Source organism: Salvia miltiorrhiza, chromosome 1, assembly GCF_028751815.1.
Source record: "Salvia miltiorrhiza cultivar Shanhuang (shh) chromosome 1, IMPLAD_Smil_shh, whole genome shotgun sequence".
NCBI lineage: Eukaryota > Viridiplantae > Streptophyta > Magnoliopsida > Lamiales > Lamiaceae > Salvia > Salvia miltiorrhiza.
Genome location: NC_080387.1, coordinates 56884046 through 56911531, shown reverse-complemented (window position 1 = coordinate 56911531; position 27486 = coordinate 56884046). Strand labels below are relative to the sequence as shown.

Genomic DNA, 27486 nt, shown 5'->3' with positions numbered 1-27486 from the left:
TGAAATAAGGAGATGCAGATTAATGTAACCTATACTTAAGTTGGAATAAAAATTATTTCAAAATATATAATACCATTGAACTTTTTTATTTAGGTGCATAATTATGATAAAATTATCTTAAAAACTACAACAAACAACATAATCTAGTCGTGGTCTCTTCCATTAAACAAAGTAGTCAAATATAAATTACAAATTTCGAAAAACTTCTTTATAAACTACATTATCAGTACTATTACATTCTTCATCACTATCAACACATACCAATATTTTCAAACCTTGTCGACTGGTGACCCTTGAGATAGCAACATAAAGTTGACCATGGCTGAACACAGGTTTCTTCAAATACAAGCCCACATGTGCCAATGATTGTCCTTGACTTTTATTAATGGTCATTGCATATGAAACAACCAATGGAAATTGTCGTCTTTGAAATTTGAAAGGCAATCTTATATCAGAAGGTATCATATTGAGCCTAGGGATCAAAACTAATTGGCCAACATTGTGACCACTTAGTAATTTTCCCTCCAACATATGAGAACCCAACCTTGTAATCACAAGTCGAGTGCCATTACACAACCCATTATGATGATCAATATTTCTCAACAACATTACTGGAGTCCCAACTTTCAAGAACAATTCATGATTTGGTAAACCAGAACACTTCAAACTATTCAAAAACTCAGGAGTGTGAATATCGTTGATCAAGCTGCTACCTGAATCAGATCTGCAAGAACTGTTTGAGCTAAAGTACATTTTACCATCTCCACCCCTGAAATTAATCATGTATTCATTAATGGAATGAACTACATCTAAAGTAGGAGCAAGTATTGCCCTATTATCCAAGTAAGACAAATCAGAGTTATCACTATGGAACAACGGATATGTGCTAGATACGATAGTTCTTAACGGATCATCATTACTCTTAAGCACAATATCGTCAGGTAATCTAATCACAGAAACACCATCACCACAACTCCCAATTAATCCATCTCCAACATCAGCTATCCAACTCGAAAATTCTTCCAATTCAGTGGCCATATTCTCAGACACTTGTCGTAAACGCATATTCTTTGTCAACCTCAACACTTTGCAACTGTTCCAAAGGTAAGATGAATTGATCGTTGCATTAACTATATCATGCCTATTACCTTTAGGGATAACAGGTAATATTTGCCGAAAATCACCACCAAGTACAACAGTTTTACCACCAAATGGCACATCTAACCTTGATTCATCACGAACTCGCATTATATCACGAATACTTCTGTCTAATGCTTCAAAACAATACTTGTGCACCATAGGAGCTTCATCCCATATAATAAGCTTTGCCATCAAAATTAGCTCTGCCAACGGACTTCCTGGTTTTATATTACACATAGAATCCTCATTAATACTAATAGGAATCTTGAAACGTGAATGCGCTGTTCTTCCACCTGGCAATAACAATGAAGCAATTCCACTTGATGCAACATTCAAAACAATTTCCCCCTTTGAACGAATAGCAGCAGACAATGACTTCCATATAAAAGTTTTTCCAGTTCCTCCATACCCATACACAAAAAATATACCACCAAACTCAGATTCCACTGAAGTCATAATTGTATTGTAAACTCCATGCTGCTCATCAGTAAATTTCTCAAGATATTCAAGATGATCTTTAGCCAATTGTTCACGATCATATGCTAACTCATCATAGATCAACCTATCATTGCTCATATCCAAGAATTCCGAAGATGGAAATGGCATTGTTTCAAAATCACGCAAACTCTTACCAAGCTCACCCAATAACTTCTCAATTTCAACCAATGTAAAATTTTGAATTTCAATATCTGTAAGCTTCAAATCTACACAAAAATATTTCCAAAATAAAAGGAATTAGTTGCAAAATAATATAGAATTACATTTAATAGATATACTTATAATTCATATTATTTTAATATTTTTCATCAAAGTACACTTTTGAAACCTATCCTAAACAGACGGTACACTACATTTGCACAAAAAATATCTTTAATTACGCTACATTTTTACACACTTGCCAATAATATATATATATATATATATATATATATATATATATATATATAGGGGGTCGCGCCAATGAGACCCCCTAATTTTAATGAGATCTAGAGCACGATCTGGTGCGTTTATTTTATCAATCCTATGGCTGATATTGTATCTGGAGGGAGAATTTTTTTCACAGGTTTCGAATCCTAGAGGAACCAAAAAATTTTAAATTTTGTTATTCAACAGTTTATACTGCATTGTTCATCAGTATATACTGCCTTGTTGATCAGTATATATGTCTTATTCATTACCAATTATTTAAATTTTATTTTTCATCAGTATATACATTTTGTTCGTTAGATATACGTCTTGTTCATTAATATTATATGTCTTATTCATTATCCTCAGTGTTTCACGAAAAATAGGGGATCTCACTGGAGCGCGCCCATATATATATATATATATATATATATATATATATATATATACAAACAAATATATATACATATATTTAAATAGAAGTATTACAGGCAGACATACTTGATGAAAAATGAATTGCATATGATACTAAACTTGATACCAACAAATATTATTTAGCTTACTAAATAATAAAATATTATAATATATATTTTTTACAATCACCATATATATCCCTATTTTTAATTAATGCGTTCACTTATAGATCAATTTTAAATGATTGAATTATGTTTCAATATTTTTAAAATATGGAATTCTATTTATGCTATCAAATTATATATCAATAGTTTAATTATTCCACTTTTATAAGTCATTTTTCAATATATAATATAAAAACATACCATATATTTTCAATGTATATACATTCACATATTCATATAAATTTACTCATTATTATCACAAAAGGAGTGCTTTAACTAATAACAAAGCATCATAAAAACATACCTGGATATCGTAATACCAATCTCTGTTGATATAAGATATCATCGCCTAATAAATTCCAAGTACTGCTCCACACATTTTCAGGCCGACTCATGGAACTTGAAGTAAGCAACGTCACAAATAACCTTATCAAAGATGAAGCAGAAGCCCAATTACTTGCTTCAACAATCCCATCAATATATTCTTTATCATCTTCTAACAAACCCAAAGCATAGCAAGCCTCACGAAATGTTGAATATTGTACACCATTTACACATCTAATATCCTCATAAGAAGTCGCACCTCGAACAATATTCAACAAACATCTTAAGTAAAATGATTCACCCGAACCTGGTGGAACATAATACAATCTACCTATAGAAACTCCTTGTTTCCTTGGTTCCCATCTCCGATGATTTTCCGTAATTTTCCAAACAAATTTTGTAGGAAATTCAGGATATGTAAACTCCTTAGCTTCTGCATACATTTTGTTTGCTTCAAACCAACCTAAGAACATACTTTCATGAATAGTTTCCCTATTCAAAATATTTTCAAGCCGATCTGCCTCTGAAAATATAACCGCATGCTCACCAGGTAAATGGTAACTCAATCTCTCCACAGAAGGTTTTTTGTATTGGATTTCAAATCCAAATACTCTCCAAGCAGCTTCACATGGTGAGATGTATCTACAATCATAATACTGATTCACCTCATCTATGCCCCTCCCTTCATCATCTTCTTCGCTTGAATTATAAAATGATGCAGTAACACGATCATTGCCTTTATTAATATACTTGAATAAATACTTGATCGATCGTGATTGATTACACCATTCTACATTAATATGAGCACCATACTTCAAAAGCAAACCACGATTGTGAGGCACAACATATCTATTGTCCAAAGATATACCATTCTTCAATATAACGCGCCCATTATTCCGCCTTCTATATACAGGATATCCGTCATCATCAACAGTTGTTGCATCAACATATTTCTTTGGAAAATACTTCGTACAACGACCATTCATCATACACGGCGATGAAATTCTGAGGGCACCACATGGACCATGAACCATGAATTCTTTAACAGCTTCATAATATTGAGCATCATCTATTGGATCTGGAATTTCCGCTGAAATGATCTTATCTATATCTTCAGCATCAGGATGTTTATCCTCTTTTGCCATAAATAGCAAAATATGCGCATGTGGCAATCCTCGTTTTTGGAATTCAATTGTGTAAACAACTAAGAAAAGAAAGTTTAATTTAGAATATATATTGAATTCATGAAAATATATGTATAAAGAAAATAATCTATATAAATACCTGCTCGGACCACACCGAATACTCGATCATTGCGAACACTATGAATTAGATTGTCTAACTTTATTTTGAAAACTCTGGAAACTATATCGGGCCGATCCTCTGACTTTAGACCTTTAGCATCAAGATATCTAACTAACTCTGGCCACTTTGGATTGCAAGTAAAAGTGATAAACAAATCCGGATATCCAGCCCAACTACAAATAGTCATAGCATCTTGGTAATTTTGAATCATATATCGTGCACCACCAATGAAAGAAGACGGCAAAATCACTCGTTTTCCCTGCATAGCTGGATCCCTCTCACCTCGTATCAAAGCATCTGCTAAACCTTTATACATATCACATCGCAATTTATTTTGATTATAACGAAAAAAGTTCAATCTACCAGCTTCCACCATAGTGTAACTATCAACAATAAACTGCTGAAACAAACGTCGACAATAGAACAATATAGAAAATTCTCCACGTCTTTCATGCAATCGATAGGCCAAAAATTCCTTCACACTTATTTTCTTCCGCGAAAATTTGCTTTCTTCAACACCCTTTGCAAATGGAATGTCACATTTATACCCATCTTCTCCATATGGAAACAACAATGGATATTGTAATGCAAGATACGATGGATGAAGCTCATTAATTCGTTTCAATTTTCCACTCTTGAACTCAATAACAATATCTCTATTGCCCATTGAATCATCTATGTCTCCAACAATAAGTGCAGCTACTTCGGACGTAGACGGCAAATTATAAGTTCGAGCATCTTTCCCTCTTTCACTAATCAATCTCAATTTCACATCTGGCTGGATTGCATCCCTTAATCGATCCTTAGCCATCCTAAATGACTTCGCCAACACATTTTGTTCATCAAGCATTGCTTGCAAATCACGCACAATTTCAGTATGTAATTCATTAAAATTTCCAACATCCCTGAAACAATATTAAAATACTATAAATATAAAGTAATTACATGTATAAAATATTGTAAAAAAAAAACCACAAATGAAATAAATTACCTCACTGAAAGTATTCTATTGTGAACTTCATTATCTGTGTCATAGATATACAACTGCGCAAACTTTGGAGGACAACCTTCCATAGGCATCAAACTACCAATGAGATGATAGTTTTGCCCATGCAATCGAAAAATCGGAGGGGTATTGCCTTGATTTATCGAGTGATCAATTTTACCACCCATTGATGTGAATCCAAACATATTATTATAAGATCTAATATTTTGGAGATAATGCTTACTTTTGGCATTATTTCCAAAAATAAGATCATATAATACTTTTGGCGGACACATAGCTTTTGGAAGTTCAATTTTTCCATGCATGCAACACAATGAATATTTGGGTTTTGTAGAATTAACAGTCTTCGCCAATCTTTCTTCATACCAAAAAAATGCAAAACAATGTTCACATTCATGAACAACATCTCCAATATCCCAATATTCTGAAGAAAAAAAAAATCAAAATATATTTGTCAATATAAATAACTCGAAAGTACAAAAATAAGTTAAAAGAAAATGCAAAGCACTATCATACTTATTTTCAAAAAGCAACTAAAATATAAGTACCCAATCGGTAAAAAAACTTCTACTCAAATAGCATTCACTAAATTATTCATACAATGTATGCTATCATTCATATATTTTAAAAAAACTATGTACTTACTTATTGTAAACATATTTGAATTTCATAAGTTGTACTCCTTAATATAAAGAATTACCTAAAAATATAATACACTTGCTTAATATGTTCACAGTAAGCAAAATTGGAATCCTTTCAAAGACTTGCAATAGTATTACACAAAAATAACTAACATAATATAAATATAAATTAAAATTTTAACACACACACACACACACACACACACACACACATATATATATATATATATATATATATATAAATTACTTTTGAGGCATTAAAGAATTACTACTAAACAATGTAAACTATATATAAAACATGATAGAAACATAACATATATAAAAAATTAATCGATAAATATATATAAACTCACAAATTATAGGAAACATATGTTCTTTATATATATATATATATATATATATATATATATATATATATATATATATATATATTCATTTGTAAACAACACAACACTTATAAAATTAAATATTAATTGACATGTATATATAGATAACATCATTATAAATTTATACTACTAAACAATAACTAATCACCTTGACTTTCAACTTTCTTCTTCTTGCGACGATCAATAATGGAATTATCACTTGGAGATGAAGATACACAAAAAGATCTCTTTTGCTTTTTAAATTTATCAATAATGATAAATTTCGAACCATTGTCTTCAAAATCAACAACACTATCTACATTCTCCACAACATTTGAAGAGATAGACCTTTCAACATCTACAAATAATGACAACACAAAATAAGAATTTTATAAGTTAATCGCTTTAAATTTAACACTGAAGTATACATATTTTAGCAAATCTGGCATAAAAATATAATATAGAATAGTTGAATATATCAAGAATTTTCGACATAAATTTATTAAAATTAAAAAGTCTGTTATTCATTTTCACAGACACACACAAACACAAAATAATATAATAAACCCTAATTAACTAAAACTTGTTTTTCATAGTGATTGGACAATATACATATAAGTATACTGTATAAAAAATTATAGTATAATAGTTTGATATGCGTGTATATATATATATATATATATATATATATATATATATATACACACACTCAATTTAATGTCACATTTGAATTATCAGTTTAACTTTGTTGTATATAAATTACATAGTTTCATATATGTGTATCAATACTTATGTTGTTTCTAATTATTTTTTAAATGATAATACTTCTGCTATTTTTGATTAAGTTGTTGTTCATAATAGATAGTTACGTATATTGGAATTGAACAAATAATGCAAAATATTCAATAATTCACGTATTTTCATACGAATCAACAACTCACATTAATATGATAATTTTGAACACAGTGTTTGATATATAAATTGAGATAAATGGTGATAAATAAAACTAAGATAAATAATACCTAGCTAAATAATATCAGGGGAGGAGATATTAAATTTTTTAGTGGAACAATGATATAAGAGCAGACCTCTCGCTTAATGCGGGCCTTCTTATTTAACAAACAAAAAATAGAAGCAATATAATAGAAAAAAGATGATAATCCAAACAAATGACCCAAACTAAAAATAATAATTTTGGACATGAATTAAATAAATTAACGCCATGATTTTTCATATATGAAGCCCATCAGGCTTATTATTCTCGAACCCACTACAATCTAATATCCTATCATTCTTATTACCACAAAAAACTATAAATTATAATTATCTTATATGGCTGCCAACTACCACAACAACTAAATTTATTATGCCATAAAGATACAATAATATAAATAGAGAGAACTTCATTTCTAGGGTTTCAAGTCCACCTTCATTCTAAAGGTTAGGAGGCGCCGCTTCACTCTAGAATTCTAGAGTCTTCTCTCTAAATTCTTACCCTAATTCCATACCCCGCATATCCCATCCTTCTCCACATCCAAATCTGAAAACTATTCCACAATACCATCCACAAACTTCAATTACAGCTACACAACTACCAATTTTTTGATCCAAATCCCTTCGAAAACTTAGAAATCTCGCTTATTCAGTGTGTACAAATACAGAGCCTAAAACTCACAACATCTGAAAGTCTCTCGCAAGTGCAGCCACGCCTACCGACACTACATGCACAATTGGTGAAGCCAAGAACCAGAAACGCCGAATCCTTTCAGATCCGAAGAGTATGAGCAAAAAGGTACAAATACCGAGATTTCTTAACCCTTACTTTAGACTTACACTAAAGTTTCAAAATTAACTAACACCAAAACACGAATCCTTTTCAGATTTGAAGACGCTGATTTAAAAATTTCAGAGCCCCCAGTTCGATCTACAGGAAGGAACAATTACCTATGGAATGGCTTTATAAGAAGGCCAAAGAGGTAGTAATTTATAGCTCAATATATTCATCAATAAATTGTATTACCAGAAATTCGATACTTACTAACTAAATGTCCTTCCAAACAGTTTAAGCACAATTTTCATGTACAAAAATCCGCCAAAAAAAGATAAGTATCTTACCTCCTGTGTACTTAATTTCTTTGTTGTATATTTTTCACTTTATCTAAGACATTCCTTACTAATACTCAAACTTATGTGATTTTCTTACAGAAATGTAAAAAATAATGGAGAGCAAAAAACAGAAACGTGAAGATCTACTGAAGTTTATTATGCAGATAAAAACTTCACTGTCTACTCAAGATCTACAGCAAAAATGAAGAACCAATATCAAGATAAGAACTCATTTTCATACATTATTCACAAAGATAGAAATATAATAAATACCAGTAGAATTTTCTGCATTTGATCTGACGCCAGTAATCTTCAACGATTTTGTTAGCTTTCTCATTTAGAATCACCTGTAAAATATGTGAAAAAATTAGTAAAAATTAATAAAAAAAAATTCCTCAATAAAAAAACTCGTATAAAAAAAAGGTGAAGAATAATATAATCACTTTCACAACAAAAATGGTTAAAAGTAAAGAAACTTCAACTTTACTGTTCTTGAGTAATATAAGCTTCTGAGATTTGCTAATATGAGCACTGTAAGTGAATCTGCAGATGAGAAAAAATGAGCCTTTATTACAAAACTTATTTATATAAAAGTTAATTAGCTAATATCCAGTGGTTATTAACCTGCAAGTATTCAAATGTCAAGACAGTACAGATAATACCTCCTCACAGTTCCTAGGAAATAACAACACATGCTAACTTTTTTCCTAAGCGAGGCGCATGGAGTGTGGGCTTAATTAATAAAATATTATTAATTAAGTGTGAGGCAAAGTAGTGTGGTGTGCAGGAGGTATACAGCTGTATATCATTTATTCTAAAATATTAGGATATTCCACTATTCTAATAAAATATTATTAATTAAGAGTGAGGCAAATTAGTGTGGTGTGCAGGAGGTATACAGCTCATTTATTCTAAAATATTAGGATATTCTAGTACTATATGAACTAATCTATTAAATATTAATTTATATACAAATTAGTGAATTACCCATTATCTAAATTCTAGAAGTCAGTTCGTCACTTACCTTAGGTAAATATATTAGAATTTTTTAGGCTTTACTGCGCCTCGCCTACGAAAAGCCCGCGCCTGCGCTTAAAGCCCTGCGCCTAGGCTCCGAGGCATGTTTGCGCCTCATGCGCCTCGGGCTTTTTAAAACCCAGATCAGACTTATACTCACATATATATATACATAATAGAATTTTATAAATTTTAATATTATATTCATAAAACTAAATTTATATATCTTATGTGACATTTTGGGAATTTTGGGTTCCTTTTTATATTTTTCAATATTGAGTTCATTGAATTCTCACTTTCATAATACAGAAATTTTAACTTTATGTAAAGTTTCATTAGTATTGAGTTCATTGAATCCTCACTTTCATATTTCTCAATTTTGAGTTCATTAGTATCTTAAACCATAGATATCTTTAAATTTATGAAAAGTTTACTGTGTTGAAAGTACAGCCCATATACTTATGATCTACCCATAAATATCTCTATCTCCTATTTTACTGATTTATATGCTTAAAAATACAGGTCATATACTGATGTTGTGGCTCCAAGATCAAAACACCATACAAAATCCTTATGAAATATTGTGGCTACTATGCATAAGGTAACATCACCTTACTTGTAAATTATGTTAGACTTTGAATGGAGTGTGATCTGCCTGGTGATCACGGAGATGGCCTGCCTGGTGGTCAATTATGTGATTATTTTTTTCAAATTTAATGGAGTAGCCCTGCCTGGTGGTCAATTATGTGATTTTTTTTTCAAATTTAATGGAGTAGACCTGCCCGGTGGTCATTTGTTTATGTTTGATAACATAAATATTAAACATAGACACTGAATGACATTTAACGAAAAAATAAAACTACATCTGCATTAAATCATATGATATCAGCTTCAAATACACAAGAAATAGTAATTAAATTCACACTTCAAAAAAACAAATTCAGTTTACATTAAATTAATATAAACTGAAGAGGTAATTCATATAAGATTATAATTTCTGTATTTGAAAAAAAAAGATCATATTTTTTATATGATATCCTATATTAGATATAAGACTTCTTAATAACTTGAATTGAAAATATTTTTAATGATATATTTATTTTCAAAAACTTGAAATGAGTTAAGAAATTACTGAATAGATGTTTTTAATTCCCTGTTACTATCTATTTATGTAATAACTCAACGTTAATACATTATTTTCTTTGTTACTTTCGTTTTTCTTTTTCTCAATAAAATTTCAATTCAGCAACTCAACGTTAATACATTATAACATCAGTTTGATAACATAAATATTTAAAATACAATATCTGCATTAATTATAGTATCTCTGCATGTAAAATATTGTCTCTGTTAAAAAAATATGTACATTAAATATGAAACTTGTAATAATAAAAAAAATCGAATACAATCCAAACTTCAAATCTCATAATTAAAAAATAAATCTATAGGTGCATTAAATATCAAACTTTCAAATATATAAAAGCTGTAATTAATACTTTGGAAAATAAGATTCATGGTCAAGAGAAATTTGATGTAAATTGAATATGTAACTCATATAGGATTGTACTTTCTATCTATTAAACCACAGTAAATAGATATAGTACAAATTATTAACTTTGACTTACACCAGTAAAGTAAATTAGTATAAGTTAATATTTAGTTAAGTTCATAGGCCTGTAACATAAAACTGAAATAATTATAGCATATATACAATATTATAATTCTTAGCAAATTATGTACTTTAGTTAATGATGCTGGTTAAACATGATTATAAATGTATAGAAATAACATTTAAAACTAAATCACATTTACCAGATAAAACTAAATAGTTACTACCAACACAAACTGGCAAATTCATACATAAGGTCATGCAGATTAAACAAAATAATTACTACCAACACAAACTGCTAGATTCATACATAAGGTCATCTAAATCTATTGACTGCAAATTATATGATGCTTACTCAAGTAAGCATCAATATTTGCAATCAAACCAAAACTAACATAACAAAAGTACTGCAACATAGAGTTTGTAATAGAAATAACAGTTAAGATGACCATTCCTACTTAGAACCTTAGACAGATCAGTTCAAAAAACAAAAGGATTTGCTTCGTCAATTCTTTTCAATCTTCACTTTCACAGCTCTCGCCTTCTTCTTCCTATCATTTTCTTCATTTGTGAAATCATCCAACAGCTTCCTCTTCACAGATTCATGGCACTTAGGTTCCTTAATAATCTTCGATGATGCATCACTCCCAGTCTGTGTAACCTTCTTTGGGGTGATCATCCCATCTTCACAATCCTATTTCAGTAAACAATAAAAAATGTTAAAGTAACTAAACACTAATTTAAAGTACAAATATTAATATTCATAAATCATACAATACCTTCCCAAAAACTGTAGCCATTGAAACATCAGTGTTATGTGATAAGGACTCACAATCTTCCAAGTAACCTTTGTCAAACAAATTCTCTGCAGATGCAGACATCCCACAAATATCAGCCTTAGTTAGCAGCTTCCTCTTCACTAATTCATGGCAATTAGGTTCCTTAATAATCTTCAATGATGCAGCACTCTGGGTTAATGTTTCACCCTTTGGGGTGATCATCCCATCACCATCCTATTTCAGTAAACAATAAATAATTTTAAAGTAACTAAACACTAATTAAAAAGTACAAATACTGATATGCATAAATCATGCAATACCTTCCCGAAAGCTGACATTGAAACCTCAGCAAGTGAAACATTCATGGGGGTGCTCAACCCATCTCCATAATCCTATTTAAGGAAATGAAATACATTTCAATGTCTAAACCAATTGTAAAAAACACAACAATTAATATACACAAGTATACAATACCTTCCCAAGCTCTTCAGCAGCTGATATATCTGTAATTTGGGAAATCTTTGATAAAACATGCGACTCTGCAAGTGAAACAGTCATGGGGGTGCTTTTCCCATCTCCATAATCCTATTTAAGTAAATGAAATTAGGTTTCAGTGACTAAACCAATTGTAAGAAACACAACAATTTAAATACACAAGTACACAATACCTTTCCAAGGTCTCCAGCCATTGTTATATCTGAAATTTGAGATAAAGACTCACACTGCTCTAAATAACCTTTGTCAGACAAATCCTCCAGGGTCGCAGAAAGCCCACAAACATCGTTCTCTTTCCAGAAATGATTAATGACCAGTTGGTCAGTGCAAACTTTAGTAACTGTGTATGGCTTATCCTCCACAAAAGATGCTTCTGATCTCATCTGTATCTTAAACATAACAACTCGTTCATTCAAAGCTACATCAATCTCCTTTGGAACAATCTTGGCATCAGCTGCCTCTTTGTCATTCATTGATATTTGCACAGCTTTTTTCCCAACCAAGGCCACAGCCTCCTTATCCCACACCAATAAAGAAGCATTATTGGTACAATCAACCACATTCAAAATCAGTTGATACCTATAATAGATATAAATCACATATGAAAAATTTAATAAACTTGTACAATACATCCTATTAAATCATATTGAATAAATTAAATACTAATGGCATTTAATATACTTAACCTCTTATTAACTACTCCATCATATTTGTCACAGTTACCACAATAAAATCTTCCAGTTTTCTTTTCCACTTTTCTTGTGCATTTTCTGCAAGCGTTATAACACCATTGTGCATAACAGTCAACATTGTCTATTTTGGCACAGATCCAATGCTCCCCATCCTGCCAAAAATCATAACAAAGAAACTGTTCTTTTGTTAAAACACATAATCTTTCCTAAATTTACTCTTCTTAGCTATTAAATGCATTACCTCAACTGTGAAAATATCATCGAGCGTTTTAACAACTATGTTTCCATTGAAGAAATCATCAGTTTGAACAACACTTTTTTCAAATGATAATTCAAGCCTGGCTGAAAATGACTGATTCCCAATGATCCTACACATAAACAACACATTACTAAAGAAAAACAACAATTATAAAATGCATATCAACACTACACAATCATGAAACACTTACTGCTTCCTAAAATCTTCTATTTCGGGAATATCAGAATTTAGAAAAATCTGAGAAGCATTGTAAGATGTGCATGCTCGCATCTCACCTACATACAATCAAAGTTAGCTATTAATATTATCCACAACATACAACCTGAAAAAATCAAACAAAATTCATACCACGATAAAAGTTAGGGCGACAAAGCTGAATAATAATAATCTGAACCCTTGTGTCTGCAGCATCAGCTTGATTGAGGAACATATCAACATAGTCCTCCCATAGAGTGCAGTAGATTTGATTGTGGCTGTTAAATAAAATCATATTATAATAACAAAAAACCTACATAATGATTATACTGTGAAAACTTAAATAAAGATTAACATATACTTTTGATCCTCCAACTTTAATTCAACCATTTTTGACTCGGAGTCATTCTTCACAAACCCTTTCCCTGCTATCACTCCAATAACATCTACAAAATAATCCAAGGTTACCAAACTGCACATTGTAGTACCAATAAACCCACAAATACCAAAAAAATAAAACACATACCAAACATTCCTACTGAATCAGTAGTCTGAATTGAAGAAATATCCTCAAATGATTTGAATGAGAACTTATAGTTTGGAAAACACTTTGGAAATACTTCCGAAATCATGGTTTTTGGCGTGAGTTCAAGACGATGCACATGATCTGTCACCTTCCACTTCGTACCATTTCTCTTGACCATGAAATTCATTATTTGATAAACCAAACCTTCTTTAAGTTTGTTTCCAAACATTTTGGTTAGTTTGTTTGGCACACTCAATTGTATCCGTGTTCCCTACAAATATATTAACATGTGAATTGTTATGCAACAGGAATGCACTGATTTGCACTGATTCAGGTAAAGGACAACACTGTACTGCATATTTTATTGGTAAGCAGGGAAGTATTTTCATAGACATACGAAAAAAGTTTTTTTTTTTAAATGAAGGGAAGTATTTGCAGGGAAGTATTGGTAAGCATATTAGTATTTATTGGTAAGCAGGTGGGTATTTGCATAAAAATGAACAGGCATATATCTTACATAATTTTTTTTAATATAATACTATTTTGTAATAAATTAACAAAATTACACACACACTACAAAAACATGTTCATCATGCACAACACATTCAAATATAACAGTTTGGACAATATTTTTATAAATGAACATGCATATATCTTTCATAGTTTTTTTTAATATAATACTGTTTTGTAATAAATTATCTGATACCAAATACAATTACACACACACACTACAAAAACCTGTTCATCATGCACAACACACTCAAATATAACAGTTTGAACAATATTTTTATAAATGAACATGCATATATCTTTCATAGTTTTTTTTAATATAATACTATTTTGTAATAAATTATCTGATACCAAATACAATTACACACACACACTACAAAAACCTGTTCATCATGCACAACACACTCAATTCGAATTATTTCGGACTTTGAGCCAGCAACGTATCTATTGTACACTCGCACACAGCGCACTTTTATGGCTTGAGTTGTTTTATTTGTCACCAGTGCATCAATATTGGTGTACAGGGGAGCCATCTTCAACTTTTTTCTAAAATCATTTAAAAAAATTAAACAAATATTAGATCCTTTTTTGGTTCCTTAAAAATGTGATACGAAAAATTATATCTTAGCATATAAACATTCTAACATGGAAAAAATGATTACATATCACTTTATGAAAATTCTTTCTGCAATAACGCAAAGTACTTTATTTTTGTACAAATGATCATGTATTCAACTTTGTCATTGCAGAATAGCTTAGCCATTTCCAAACAAACATCTTTTTGAAAAAGCAAACAAAAAGTTTTCAAGTAGACAAAGAAAAAGAAATTTTTGAAAAGTAGTAAAGATAGAAAAATGAGCATACAGAATATTCATTATAGAAAATCAAACAAAAAGTTTTCAAATAGACAACAAAAAGAATTTTTCGAAATGCAGTGAAGTTTGAAAAATCAGCATAAAGAATATTCATCATTCTCACTGCCACTTATCAGTGGAATAGCTCTTTCCATGGAAAGGCTCTCTGCAGCAATATTGAGAAATGATTAAAAATGAAACAAATAGAAATTTTTGAAGATTTTTGAAGAAGACAAGAGAATCTTTAAAGTACGAAATCAGATAAATCATCTCATTGCCACTTATAAGTGGAATAACTCTTTCCATGGAAAGGCTCTCTGCAGCAATTAGAGAAATGATTCAAAAGGAAACATATAGAAATTTTCGAAGAAGACAAAAGAATATTGCAAGTGCGAAATCAGATAATTTTTTTGGAAAAAAGAAGGATGAGAAATATTACAAATGTTAAATCCCAGAAGTTAAGTGTGAAGAATTAGAAGATAATGAAGTGGTATTTATAGAATTTCGAAAACAGTTGGCTGAAAAGAAATTTGGGCTCCAAATTTCAAATTCAAAATCGTGCTGATGTTGGAGCCAAAATGCAGACCCTCTCTTAATCCAGTGCACGATAATCAAGCAAAATCCATTGGGCTGATTGGCGGGAAATGGCTGCTGAAATTTGGGCTCCAAATTTCAAATTCAAAATCGTGCTGATGTTGGAGCCAAAATGCAGACCCTCTCTTAATCCAGTGCACGATAATCAAGCAAAATCCATTGGGCTAAAGGCTGGGCTGATTGGCGGGAAATGGCTGCTGCAGAAAACTCTGCTTTTATATTAGTATAGATGAGATGCTGCCTTCTCTGAGTTGCGACTGAACCACCAGAAAAATGAGAGGCTCCTCGCCTACGTCACTGGAGTCCAGACACAGGCTCTCTTTCAATAAGTAAGGCTAAGTTTCACTAAATTTTAGCTGTGTTTCTCTACATTTTTAGCGCTACTTGCGTTTCTTGGATTCTTTATGCTGAATGTTTGAAGGATTTCGCGTTGGCGTTGTTTCCTTTCTTTGATTGTTTCTAGAACTTATTTTGTTGTTGATGATTTTGGTTATTTGGCGTGTAGATGTTGTATTCCATCTTCTTTTCTCTTGTTGGTTTTGGATTTTGTAGCTCGTTTTATGCAGTTCATTCCGAGATGTTTGCTTTTAGTTGTGGCTGGATCGTCAATTTTAGGATTCTTTGATATCAACGATTCAATTATTTGGAATGTAATAAACAGAGGCCATGGCGGTGGCCGACGGTGGTGGGTCTAATTCTTTCTCTCAGTGTATAATGAGAGTGGAATAAAATGGCTGGCACAGAGTTATGGTGTCTGAGATTGTCGGTGTGAATATAATTATGGATCTTTTGAGCTAATGAGCTAATTTTTGAGGACTTTAGTGATGGTTTGGTGATAAGGTAGTTGAGAGCTTGGATTGAAGAACTTCCTGTTTCCTTCAGATTATAATAAGTTTTCTTGTTTCAGAATGGAAAAGGTTAATCCTGGTTTAGGTGCAGTGTTAGGTGTTGAATGTTTCAGTAACGTGTATGGGGTATGTGCTGCTGTCAAAAATAATTTATTGAAGATTTTGTTGTATGGTCTTATATTTGGTGCATTCTACAAATAATTAATAGAGAAAATTTGGTGTACATGCCTTCCATTGTCGTTGAGTTGACTATTTCCAAACCTTCAAATTAGTAGAAGTATTGTTGGAGGTTCATGATTTGGTTAAATATCTGGTAACTAAACAGGCTACTTGCCTGCTTGGTGAAGTGGTTGGAAGTATGTGGACTGCTAAACATCTTATTGGTGATATTTTTGTTTTCCCGTGGACGTTGTTTTGGGGTGGGGTTGGAGGGATTATGATGTTTATGGTTAGGCATAAGCAGTCAGGACTTGATCAGCAAATTCTATGGTTTGACTACGGCGGATTCAACAGATTGAGTTTCAGCTTCTTTAGGTTCTTAGGTTTCCTTTTAATGCTCCAACTTGTATGGGTGTTGTGAGCATGGGATTCTGTATGCAGCAAGTGGAACAAGTAATTTCCTTCATCTTTCGCTTGATTGAATTCTCTGGCTTAACTATAGTTGACGCACTTGAGTTTTCTGGGGTTGGATGGAATTGCAAAGATATATTCTCACAATCAGTATGTTATATCATAGATATCCACTGTGCTCTAAGATTGCTTGCTACTTTCAAAGTCACCCCTTTCGAATGTGATTCTAGTTATATCTGATCGTCCTCGTTGTTTTGGCTGTTTTCAGTGATGATACAAGCAAAAGAAGGTTTCTAAGAAGTAGAGTGTTTAAAGATGGGGACAGGTCCCTTTATCGTTCCAGTATGGACAGGATATCGAGCTTCAAGTTCTCTACCTTGAAGGTTGTGATGGTCATCATCATAATTGGAGCATTTTTCACATTTCTACGTCCTCCATCAATTCATGATTCAGATCATATGTCCCGTTCTCGATATAGGTATCCTTTTCTCTTCACTCATCATTCCTAGTGCCGTGTTATAATCTGTAATTAAAATCTCCCCCCCAACCCCCATCTCCCTACACACAATGATACTGATACCCTGTTCTGTGATACTTCATTGAAGGTACTTGGTCGATAAAGGAATAAGTGATAGATTTGGCATAGATCAAAGTTACACATCACATTTAGATATCGACTGGGATGAAGCATCGGCAGCAATGGAGAGATTAACCGACAGGGATGAGTATAAGGGAATAGGGTTGTTGAATTTCAACGAGGAAGAAATTAGTCAGTGGAAGCAGTTGTTGCCAGATGCAGATCACATTGTACTTTTCACAGATTACGCCTCACCCAATGTCACTTGGGAAACATTATATCCAGAATGGCTAGATGAGGAAGAAGACTTTGATATTCCCACTTGTCCTTCTTTACCCAAAATTCACTATCTGGGTAAACCACGGCTGGATCTTATCGCAGTGAAGCTTCCCTGCGATAAATCCAAGAAAAACTGGGCAAGGGACATAGCTCGTTTTCACTTACAACTTGAAGCAGCAAGGGTAGCTGCAACGGCCAAGGGGTATCATCCTGTGCATCTTCTACTTATCACCGAGTGTTTCCCGACCCCTAATCTGTTTACTTGCAAAGAGCTAACTGTAAGGGAAGGCAATGTATGGCTGTATAAACCCAATTTAAATAAACTGAGGGAAAAGCTGAATCTTCCAGTCGGGTCATGCGAACTTGCAGTTCCTCTTAAGACAGAAGGTTAGTTCTAATGTTATAGTGTGATATATAACTCATTCAAGCACTTGTGGTTGTGGCAGTTTGTTCTTGAACTTCTACTTCTATCTGTGCAGAAAATTGGAACTCAGGTAATGCAAGGCGAGAAGCATATGCAACTATTCTGCACTCAGCTCATGTCTATGTCTGTGGGGCAATTGCTGCAGCTCAGAGCATCCGTATGGCAGGTTCGACTCGTGATCTCGTAATACTTGTTGATGATACTATCAGCGACTACCACAGGGGCGGTCTTGCGGAGGCTGGGTGGAAAATCCATACAATTCAAAGAATCAGAAATCCAAAAGCAGAACGAGATGCCTACAACGAATGGAACTACAGCAAATTCCGTCTCTGGCAACTAACGGATTATGACAAAATTATATTCATAGATGCTGATCTGTTAGTTCTCAGAAACATCGACTTCCTCTTCGAGATGCCAGAGATAACAGCCACAGGAAACAACGCGACCCTCTTCAACTCAGGAGTGATGGTGATCGAGCCATCAAACTGCACGTTCCAGCTGCTGATGGACCACATCAACGAGATTGAGTCCTACAACGGTGGAGACCAGGGCTACTTGAATGAGATCTTCCCATGGTGGCATCGGATCCCTAAACACATGAATTTCTTGAAACACTTTTGGATTGGTGATGAGCCGGAGAGAAAAGAGATGAAGACGCGTCTCTTTGGTGCTGATCCGCCCGTACTATACGTGCTTCACTATTTGGGGCTGAAACCATGGCTATGCTTCCGGGACTATGACTGCAACTGGAACGTCGACATATTGCAGGAGTTTGCAAGCGACGTTGCTCACAGGACCTGGTGGAAGGTCCATGATGCAATGCCGGAGAACTTACAGAAGTACTGCTTGCTTCGATCCAAGCAGAAGGCCGCGTTGGAGTGGGATCGCAGACAGGCTGAGAAAGGCAACTATAGCGACGGCCACTGGCAAATTAAGATACAGGACTCACGGCTGACAACTTGCTTCGAAGATTTTTGCTTCTGGGAAAGCATGCTGTGGCACTGGGGGGAGAAGAACTGGACAGACAACGCGACATCGACTCTGCCGCCACCACCACCATTATCGACACAGGCAGGTTCACTGTCTTCTTTATAATATGTGGCTTATTTTTTCATTTTTTTCTTCTTTCCTTTTGCACCTTGCATTCTTTTTCTGATGTGGGGTGACAGAAAATTTAACGTTTTACGGTATAGAAATGATGCTTTTATAAAGATTTGAGGTTGAGGAGTAACGTCGTGTTATCTTGCATGTTATGGTTTTCTGGGAAATATGCTTTTGTTTATATGGTGAGTATCAGATTCAACTCTCATCTTATGAACAGGGATAGACGTCGGTAGAAAAGTAGTTTGTGAAAGCTAAAATCGATTTTCAAGAAAATACTTATTTATGTATAAACTCAATAATAAGCGAACAACATTCTTTTATTCTCTGACGTAGAATGATTCAATACCCAGATCATCCAAACACTACAAATTATAACTCATCAAGTACTCCCTCCGTCCCATGTAGCAAGACTTAGTTCTTTTCGACACAAAAATTAAGAAATTCGTATTTTGTGTGTTAAGTGTGGTAGGTGAAAAAGTGAAAAAATGAATAAAGAGTAAATTTTTTGTTATTCTTAGATCTGGTCTTGCTTCGTAGAACAGACCAAAAAGAAAACTTGGTCTTGCTTCATGGGACGGAGAGAGTAATTACAACTCAAATTTCAACCAAAACCAAAACGCGAAACTCAGGCTCCGATTTAGATCAAATTATTAGACACAAGCTCTTGCACATGTAATTAACATTTATATAGTGAGGAACATAAAAATAAAATAAAAGGTTAATTATAATTTATAGCCAACTATTTTAGTTTATAGTCTCAAATTTAATTTATTTTTTTTATAGTCTCAACGTTGAGAAATCATTTAATTATGATCACACAATATTTTATTTTTTGAGAAATACCACATGGAGATTACTATAGTTTTTATTTTATTTTTTTGATAGTTTTCTAGAAATCAATCATTTAGATAAAGAAAAACTAATGCTACTGTCGTGATTAATTAAATAATTTTTCAAGATTCAACTTATATAATACATATAAATTAAAATTGAATTAAGTTATAATCAAAATGATTTTTTATGAAAATTCAAACAATAAACTATAATTAACTTTTTAAAAAAAACTATAATTAACTTTAAAATAAAATATATATTGTTCAATACATAGACTTCCGCAACAAGTGGTGAATAGTCCAAAGGAATCCAAATAAATAAATAAAAACAAATAAATGAAGTAATTAAGGATTGCTGAATGTGTTTAAGTTGAGAAAGTGTCGAACACAAACCCTTCACATCCGCTAGAAGCAGAGCCATTCATTGTTGTTGGAATTAATTAAGATCTTGAAATGAGTTTTTGTTGTTTTTGGTTAGGAACTAATTGGTTAGATTAAAGGGAAAAGTATCAAATAAGCCCCTGTCGTGGTGGCCCTTTTCACGTCTGGCCCCCTATAGTCGAAGGGGTATCAACTAAACCCCTGAACTAATTAAAATTGAATAATTTCCCTCCTCTGACCTAACGCCGTTAAGTGTCCGTTAACGTTTGAGTTTAATTGCACCTCTACTTCAGGGGTGGATCTGCACCTTATTTTTTTTTTTTTATATATAATTTCAGCAACCCACCTCCGACATCAATTTAACCGCCCCCCGTACTCATTGGCTCCAACTTACACTTTGTCAGCTCGCACGCGCTCAATCTCTTGATCGTCGACTGCTTATCGCCGACATGCAACAGCATCACCAACTCCAGATGTGGACCTGGATTGAATCCTGCTTGGTCCAAATCCATATCCGTATTTTTTTACTTAGGTCAGGATCCGGTCCAAATCCATTAGGTCCAAAAAAATAAGATTCATGTCCAGATCCATTAGATTCACAGGTTCTCGAGTCCTGACCCGAAAAAGAGAAAAAAGAATGGATCCGGGTCAAGACTCGAGAACCTGTGAATCTAATGGATCTGGCCATGAATCTCATTTTTTTGGACCTAATGGATATTTGGACCGGATCATGACCTAAGTAAAAAAATACGGATATGGATTTGGACCAAGCATGATTCGATCCAGGTCCACATCTGAAGTTGGTGATGTTGCTGTATGTCGGCGGTAAGCAGTCGACGATCAAGAGATTGAGCGCGTGCGAGCTGACAAAGTGTAAGTTGGAGCCGATGAGTACAGGGGTCAGTTAAGTTGATGCCGGGGGTGGGTTGCTGAAATTATATATAAAAAAAAAGGGTACAGATCCACCCCTGAAGTAGATGGTGCAATTAAACCCAAACGTTAACGGACACTTAACGGCGTTAGGTCAGAGGGGGGAAATTATTCGATTTTAATTAGTTTAGGGGTTTAGTTGATACCCCTTCGACTATAGGGGGCCAGACGTGAAAAGGGCCACCACGACGGGGGCTTATTTGATACTTTTCCCTAGATTAAATACAAGCAAAATGGGCTATAGCAAAACGTACTTTTTTGAGGTTGGGTTTAATACGCTGGGGGTTTGGGTGTAGGGTTCGTCATAAACTTTTTTTTTTTAATTCATTTTATTATAAATAACTTAACCTCTCTTCACAATAAACGTACCTCGAATTTATATATTTTTAAGTTTGTATATTATGTAAAAAAAAAAAAAAAAGCACTACCCAGGGCTCTATAGAATAATAGGATTGATGATTAAGAAATCATAATTAAATAAGCAATACCATAATTTATACTCAGCTAATAAATCTTTAATCCATTTATATATAACTAGTTTTACTTGTGCAATGCACGTGATACACTATTTTTTTAAAGAAAATAAAATATATTTTTTAATTTAATTATTAATAACATGAGTATTAAAAAAATTAAATTGTACTCCAATATATGGGTTGAAGTAAATATTGCTCGTCCTTTGAAATAAAAATTATTGTGAGATGTTATTGAAGTAAGATGATGCATTATTATTATTATTATTATTATTATTATTATTATTATTATTATTATTATTATTATTATTATTATTATTATTATTATTATTATTATTATTATTATTATCTCACAACCCATTATGAAAATTGTTTCAATTTAGCAATCTTATATTTTAAAGTTTCGCATACTCAGTTAATCGTAACACTTTGCAATTAAATTATAAATTCCTGACCATAAATTTTATTAATATCAATCTTTTAGTAATATTATTTACATTTATTGAATAATTTATTTATATTTGCTGAACATATATGATCATTTTAGACAAAAATATTACATAGTTCATTCAAAACGAAATTATGTAACGTGATTATGTCATATATATATATATATATATATATATATATATATATATATTGTTCCATTTAGAATTTAAACTACAACTTCCATAAGAACTTGATAATCGTTAAAATTACTGCATATTTTGTTCCATTTAGAATTCGAACTCATATCTATATAAATATATATATATATGTGTGTGTGTGTGTGTGTGTGGTACTTATTAAAATGCAGTTTTATTAAAAAAGAAGAAAAGAAAAAAGAACCTAAAACCCTTGAAAGCACAAAAAAGCGGACTAAGGGCCGAGCCTCATTAAAACTTTTTCATGGAAAACCCAAAGGGAAAATCCAGGAAAGGAAAAAGAGTGCTCGGTGTGTGTGTGTGGTACTATTATTATATTATATTATATAATATAAGCGCAGTCTGTTGATAAGACGCTTCCCCTCCAACCAATAGGTCGGGGGTTCGAGTCACCCTAGAAGCTAGAGTGTGAGTGAGTTTTTTCCTTTCTTTGGTTGTAACAATTTTTTTTAAAAAAATTATTATATTATATTATGTATATATATATATATATATGGTCACATAACATATGGAGTATAAAATAGGGTTAATTGCCCCTAAATACACCACATTTCCTTGAATTCTACAATTGCATATCACCTTTAAATCCGCCCCAAAATACATCACCTTTATATTTTTTCTGTTTTTGCACATGACTAAAAAATCCTCAAGAAATAAATTAAAGTGTTAATTTATAAATTTAAATATCTTTTTAGCAGCGAAAATATAATAAAATAAAATAAAATTCTTTATTTATTTTTATTATATTTTCGCTGCTAAAAAGATATTTAAATTTATATTTAACACTTTAATTAGATTAGGGTGTTACCACTTTAAATGACGTGGCTTCCAGATTGGCAAAACTATGTCGTTTTGAATGTTATGATCGTATGTGTCATCATTTTATTAACGTGGACAATAATTGCATGTTCCCACACTAAGTATACTATGTATGCTTATCCCATATTTAATATTTCAGGTAAATGACATTGGAGGCGCGTGGAGAGTCGAATGGGCGCGTCGAACCTCTTTAAAAAAAATAATAAAAAAAATGTTTCTTTCAAACTCATTATATTATTCATGTGGTACTTTTGATTATTGTAACTCTAAATTCCAAATTATATCGAATTCGTGTGAAATTTATTAAAATAAAAGTTTCATTTTATTTTCTTAATGTTATGACTTGTTTATTTTTTTTAATTCAAGTTCTTTCTAAAAATTTATTAGAGAATTTATTTCTTTACGAAAATACTTATACACACACACACACACATATATATATATATATATATATATATATGATTTTAAACTTTATAAAGAATTTTATTTATTATATTTTCGCTGCTAAAAAGATATTTAAATTTATAAATTAACACTTTAATTTATTTCTTGAAAATTTTTTAGTCTTGTGCAAAAACAGAAAAAATATAGAGGTGATGTATTTTGGGGCGGATTTAAAGGTATTGTGCAATTGTAGAATTCAAGGAAATGTGGTGTATTTAGGGGCGAATTTTAAATGTGATGTGCAATTGTAAAATTCAAAGAAAGATGGTGTATTTAGGGGCAATTAACCCTATAAAATATTTAAGAAATAAAAAATCAACTATGCAGTACTAGATAACGAAAATGAAAACTTACAAAATCACATAGCCGAAACCCCAAGCATGCAATTAAGTTGATTCGAAAGTATCAGTTCGAAAATAATTATTTACATTTAAGTACTGTTAAACAAGAATCGTCACTTTCCAAATCCAAAAAAAGAAAAAAAAGATGAAAAAAGAAAATGCTACTTTGTGGGTGTTTTTAATTTCTGTTGTATAAACTAAAGCAAATCAGTGCATGCTAATGAGTAGCAACCCATTTCAAAATTAAACCATGCATCCAAACAAAAAATCTCATTTCCCAGACACAAAAAAAAATGGTTGAAATAAGACGATGAAAATAGTTCCCATACCAGACATAAAATAAAAACATGAAACAGAAGACTATAGTAGTGGAGTATTATATTTTAGGAGCATCGAGAACAAGAGCTGCGACCGACACTTCAGTTTCAAGAATGCAGCAGTCACCGACAACAAAGCCTTTACTGGGATCGTTCATATCAGCAACTGCCATGAAATCACTATATCCACCACTTCGTGCGGATGACATAAACCAGTGACTAACTGCATTCAAAAAATATATGATATTAATTAATTTGTAAGTTAGAAAATAAATACACGTACTACTCACTTTTTAAAAATACACTTACAGTTTTTAGTGTGGTGGCTAACATTGAGGCCGAGCTTAGTTTTGATGCGCAAACAAATCTCTGCTTTAAGTCTCTGATTAGGGGCGAAGCTATTCGAATCATTGCATGATAAAAAGATGGAGATATACTTGCCGTTTGCCTTTGCATCTCCCTTCGAATACAGGGTAACGTTCCTAAAAAAGTATTTACACAAACAACTTAAACTTTAACAGAAAAAACTTGAGTGCATCTGATTGCACGGCCTGATACTAATTTGTAATCTAAAGAGTCATGTTCAGCACTCCTCATTTATTCACAAAAATAATGTATAACAATATTTATGTTCCGATGTGAATACCTCCGATAAGTACCAAATGAACTATACATTATTAATATTTATAATAAAAAACACTCACCGTAGTTGAATTTAGAATTTAATTATTTGTCTCAATTTGTGAATGTTAATGACCTAATTGTACAAAACATAATATGATCCATTTACTTTTTGCTATAAACATTAGAAGATTTGTTATTCCACAGCAAGAGTGTGGATCAATTTAATTGCTACGGTCACACAAAATGAACATAATTAAAGTTACCATTTGTAATTTCCAACAACGAATTCTTCCGAAGTCCAAGAATTGTTTATCAATTTGGAGAAGCCGGAAATCTTCCATTCATGAATAGTCGGAGCTGTAGCTTTCACCAAACTCAAACACTCATTAATTCGCTGGGGTTTGATGACAAAAACTTCGGCCCCAAACACACAACTGTCGTCTACAACGAACCCTTTACTGGGATCCATCAAACTCTTCTTAGAGATCAATTTGGAAAACCCCAATTTGGGAACAACTGCATTAAATCTCCGCGTAGTCCCTGCATAAAACATATATGATTTCGACAAAAACGTTGAGCAAAACCCTAACAAAAATTAAATACCTCGAAAGCAGAGGTAATTTTCCATGCGATGATTGTACACAAAGAAGGCAAAGATGACATTAATCTCCCACCCCACAGCCAAAGAACTGGTTTCTGCAATACACAAGTGAACAGAAACATGGCAGCCTTCATCTTTACCCTCTGGAAAGATTATAAGCTTCCTGTCCAAATATATAAGGATTTATTGCAAATTTGGATTCAACCAACTAATTATACCATTAATAGTAAAATTAAAGAAACAAATCAACACACCATTTATAGCCACCGGCTTCGAAAGCCCTCGATTCGTAGTTGCCAAGCCCATGATTAACGGAGAATGAAGAAAAAGATTCAACTTTGATTAGCAAGTTCGCCGGAGAAGCCTCTCTCGTTTCCTCCAGAAATCTGCCGAAATATTATTTTGACAATAATTAAGAGTGAGGACGAAAACAAATTCAAAAATACTAAAGATAAGAAACTGATACAAACCCTTCACATCCGCTGGAAGCAGAATCACCGCCCATTGTTGTTAATTGGAAGAAGATCTTGATTCGAGTTTTGTTGTTTAAACTTAGGAACTAATTGGGTAGATTAAATATACCAAGATGGGGTTCAATCTATCATACGAATCGTCACTCTCACTCCTCGTCTTCCTAAATTGTTTTAATTTTGTGCATGTGATATTGTGATGCAATTAATTGTGTTCAGAGTTGCAACGAAATGATGGTATATATAGTATCGTGGCATGAGATAATGTGTGATATTTTTATCGTGATATGCTGATATCTAAGTATTTTATTAGATATATCAATATTACATTTGGTAAAATATATATAAAAAAATATTACTTTACATATAAAATCTAAAAGATATTATAAATAATAAGTAACCAGTCAATTTATAAAGAACTTTAATTTATAAAGCAAACATCCTATTAAGATATTATAAATATATATTCTATACTTAATAATTATCAATGTTATCTGCATAGCAAACAAGCCAAAATGTATTATTTTGGATAAAAATAACACTACGGCCTACATAGCAACAATTACTAAAGCAATAATTTATTTCACAACAACTAACTTGAGACAAAAAAAATTTCGTTTTGCAATTTCATGCATAGTGTGTTCGTGTTTCAAATAAGTATATTTTTTATAAAGATAAAAAAAAAACTAAAAGTATTAAGTATCACCATCCTGGTAGAGATCATCATAAACAATTGTAGCTAGCCGCCCACGTTAAAACGAAATTAAAGAATAAATAACAGGTCTTTCTAGGCAATATTATGGAAATTATCAACATTAGTGTTGTACTCGTGGCGATACATGATTTTAAAATGTATAAATTTTTGTATATATGTGAATAATTAATTACATAAAGATAAAGAAAATA

General features: G+C 32.2%; 4 protein-coding genes and 1 long non-coding RNA gene across 14 annotated transcripts; 2 read left to right on the top strand and 3 right to left on the bottom strand.

Moving 5' to 3' along the window:
* Nucleotides 1-160: 160 nt before the first annotated feature.
* On the bottom strand, nucleotides 161-8989 carry LOC130997285 (uncharacterized). Of its 8 annotated transcripts, none has more exons than XM_057922567.1 (7): nucleotides 8859-8989; nucleotides 8645-8718; nucleotides 6435-6623; nucleotides 5245-5683; nucleotides 4233-5158; nucleotides 2929-4152; nucleotides 161-1844 (listed from the first exon to the last, which is right to left on the bottom strand). In XM_057922567.1, the coding sequence occupies exons 2-7, from the start codon at nucleotides 8706-8708 to the stop codon at nucleotides 187-189; spliced, it is 4500 nt and encodes a 1499-aa protein (XP_057778550.1). In that variant the 5' UTR covers nucleotides 8709-8718; nucleotides 8859-8989; the 3' UTR covers nucleotides 161-186. The 8 variants fall into 8 exon arrangements, with proteins under 8 accessions (XP_057778550.1, XP_057778559.1, XP_057778544.1 ...); XM_057922576.1 differs by having other exon boundaries at nucleotides 8854-8965; XM_057922561.1 differs by having other exon boundaries at nucleotides 8815-8941.
* Nucleotides 7491-15058, top strand: LOC130997357 (uncharacterized). Its single transcript, XR_009093060.1, has 4 exons — nucleotides 7491-8057; nucleotides 8146-8241; nucleotides 8327-9989; nucleotides 14252-15058. It is a non-coding gene; the product is annotated as an uncharacterized LOC130997357 (long non-coding RNA).
* LOC130997341 (uncharacterized) lies at nucleotides 11196-14245 on the bottom strand. Of its 2 annotated transcripts, none has more exons than XM_057922634.1 (11): nucleotides 13944-14245; nucleotides 13779-13863; nucleotides 13571-13695; nucleotides 13413-13497; nucleotides 13205-13331; nucleotides 12958-13139; nucleotides 12445-12850; nucleotides 12251-12361; nucleotides 12097-12168; nucleotides 11777-12010; nucleotides 11196-11691 (listed from the first exon to the last, which is right to left on the bottom strand). In XM_057922634.1, exons 1-11 carry the CDS (start codon nucleotides 14170-14172, stop codon nucleotides 11503-11505), a joined length of 1845 nt encoding a protein of 614 aa, XP_057778617.1. In that variant the 5' UTR covers nucleotides 14173-14245; the 3' UTR covers nucleotides 11196-11502. The 2 variants fall into 2 exon arrangements, with proteins under 2 accessions (XP_057778617.1, XP_057778624.1); XM_057922641.1 differs by having other exon boundaries at nucleotides 12958-13115.
* A 1067-nt stretch (nucleotides 15059-16125) lies between the features above and the next one.
* Nucleotides 16126-19830, top strand: LOC130997329 (putative UDP-glucuronate:xylan alpha-glucuronosyltransferase 3). Of its 2 annotated transcripts, none has more exons than XM_057922618.1 (4): nucleotides 16126-16230; nucleotides 17588-17797; nucleotides 17925-18562; nucleotides 18655-19830. In XM_057922618.1, exons 1-4 carry the CDS (start codon nucleotides 16175-16177, stop codon nucleotides 19692-19694), a joined length of 1944 nt encoding a protein of 647 aa, XP_057778601.1. In that variant the 5' UTR covers nucleotides 16126-16174; the 3' UTR covers nucleotides 19695-19830. The 2 variants fall into 2 exon arrangements, with proteins under 2 accessions (XP_057778601.1, XP_057778608.1); XM_057922625.1 differs by lacking the exon at nucleotides 16126-16230 and adding an exon at nucleotides 16410-17361.
* A 5003-nt stretch (nucleotides 19831-24833) lies between these two features.
* On the bottom strand, nucleotides 24834-26767 carry LOC130997275 (uncharacterized). The gene is made up of 6 exons (XM_057922545.1): nucleotides 26581-26767; nucleotides 26365-26496; nucleotides 26113-26273; nucleotides 25773-26049; nucleotides 25195-25367; nucleotides 24834-25108 (listed from the first exon to the last, which is right to left on the bottom strand). The coding sequence occupies exons 1-6, from the start codon at nucleotides 26613-26615 to the stop codon at nucleotides 24945-24947; spliced, it is 942 nt and encodes a 313-aa protein (XP_057778528.1). The 5' UTR covers nucleotides 26616-26767; the 3' UTR covers nucleotides 24834-24944.
* Nucleotides 26768-27486: the final 719 nt, after the last annotated feature.

Excerpts from the sequence above, each read along its gene's own strand:
- LOC130997329 (XM_057922618.1), top strand. The coding sequence starts at position 16,175 with ATGAGAGGCTCCTCGCCTACGTCACTGGAGTCCAGACACAGGCTCTCT. Across the intron at positions 16,231-17,587 it reads CACAGGCTCTCTTTCAATAA|TGATGATACAAGCAAAAGAA; the intron begins GTAAGGCTAAGT and ends GGCTGTTTTCAG. Across the intron at positions 18,563-18,654 it reads AGTTCCTCTTAAGACAGAAG|AAAATTGGAACTCAGGTAAT; the intron begins GTTAGTTCTAAT and ends CTATCTGTGCAG.
- LOC130997341 (XM_057922634.1), bottom strand. The coding sequence starts at position 14,172 with ATGTTTGGAAACAAACTTAAAGAAGGTTTGGTTTATCAAATAATGAAT. Across the intron at positions 13,864-13,943 it reads TGATTCAGTAGGAATGTTTG|ATGTTATTGGAGTGATAGCA; the intron begins GTATGTGTTTTA and ends ATTATTTTGTAG. Across the intron at positions 12,011-12,096 it reads CAATGTCAGCTTTCGGGAAG|GATGGTGATGGGATGATCAC; the intron begins GTATTGCATGAT and ends TTACTGAAATAG.
- LOC130997275 (XM_057922545.1), bottom strand. The coding sequence starts at position 26,615 with ATGGGCGGTGATTCTGCTTCCAGCGGATGTGAAGG. Across the intron at positions 26,497-26,580 it reads GCTTCCAGCGGATGTGAAGG|ATTTCTGGAGGAAACGAGAG; the intron begins GTTTGTATCAGT and ends ATATTTCGGCAG. Across the intron at positions 26,274-26,364 it reads GAAGCCGGTGGCTATAAATG|GAAGCTTATAATCTTTCCAG; the intron begins GTGTGTTGATTT and ends ATATTTGGACAG.
- LOC130997285 (XM_057922567.1), bottom strand. The coding sequence starts at position 8,708 with ATGAGAAAGCTAACAAAATCGTTGAAGATTACTGGCGTCAGATCAAAT. Across the intron at positions 6,624-8,644 it reads AAATGCAGAAAATTCTACTG|ATGTTGAAAGGTCTATCTCT; the intron begins GTATTTATTATA and ends CATTATTTGTAG. Across the intron at positions 5,159-5,244 it reads AATAGAATACTTTCAGTGAG|GGATGTTGGAAATTTTAATG; the intron begins GTAATTTATTTC and ends ATATTGTTTCAG.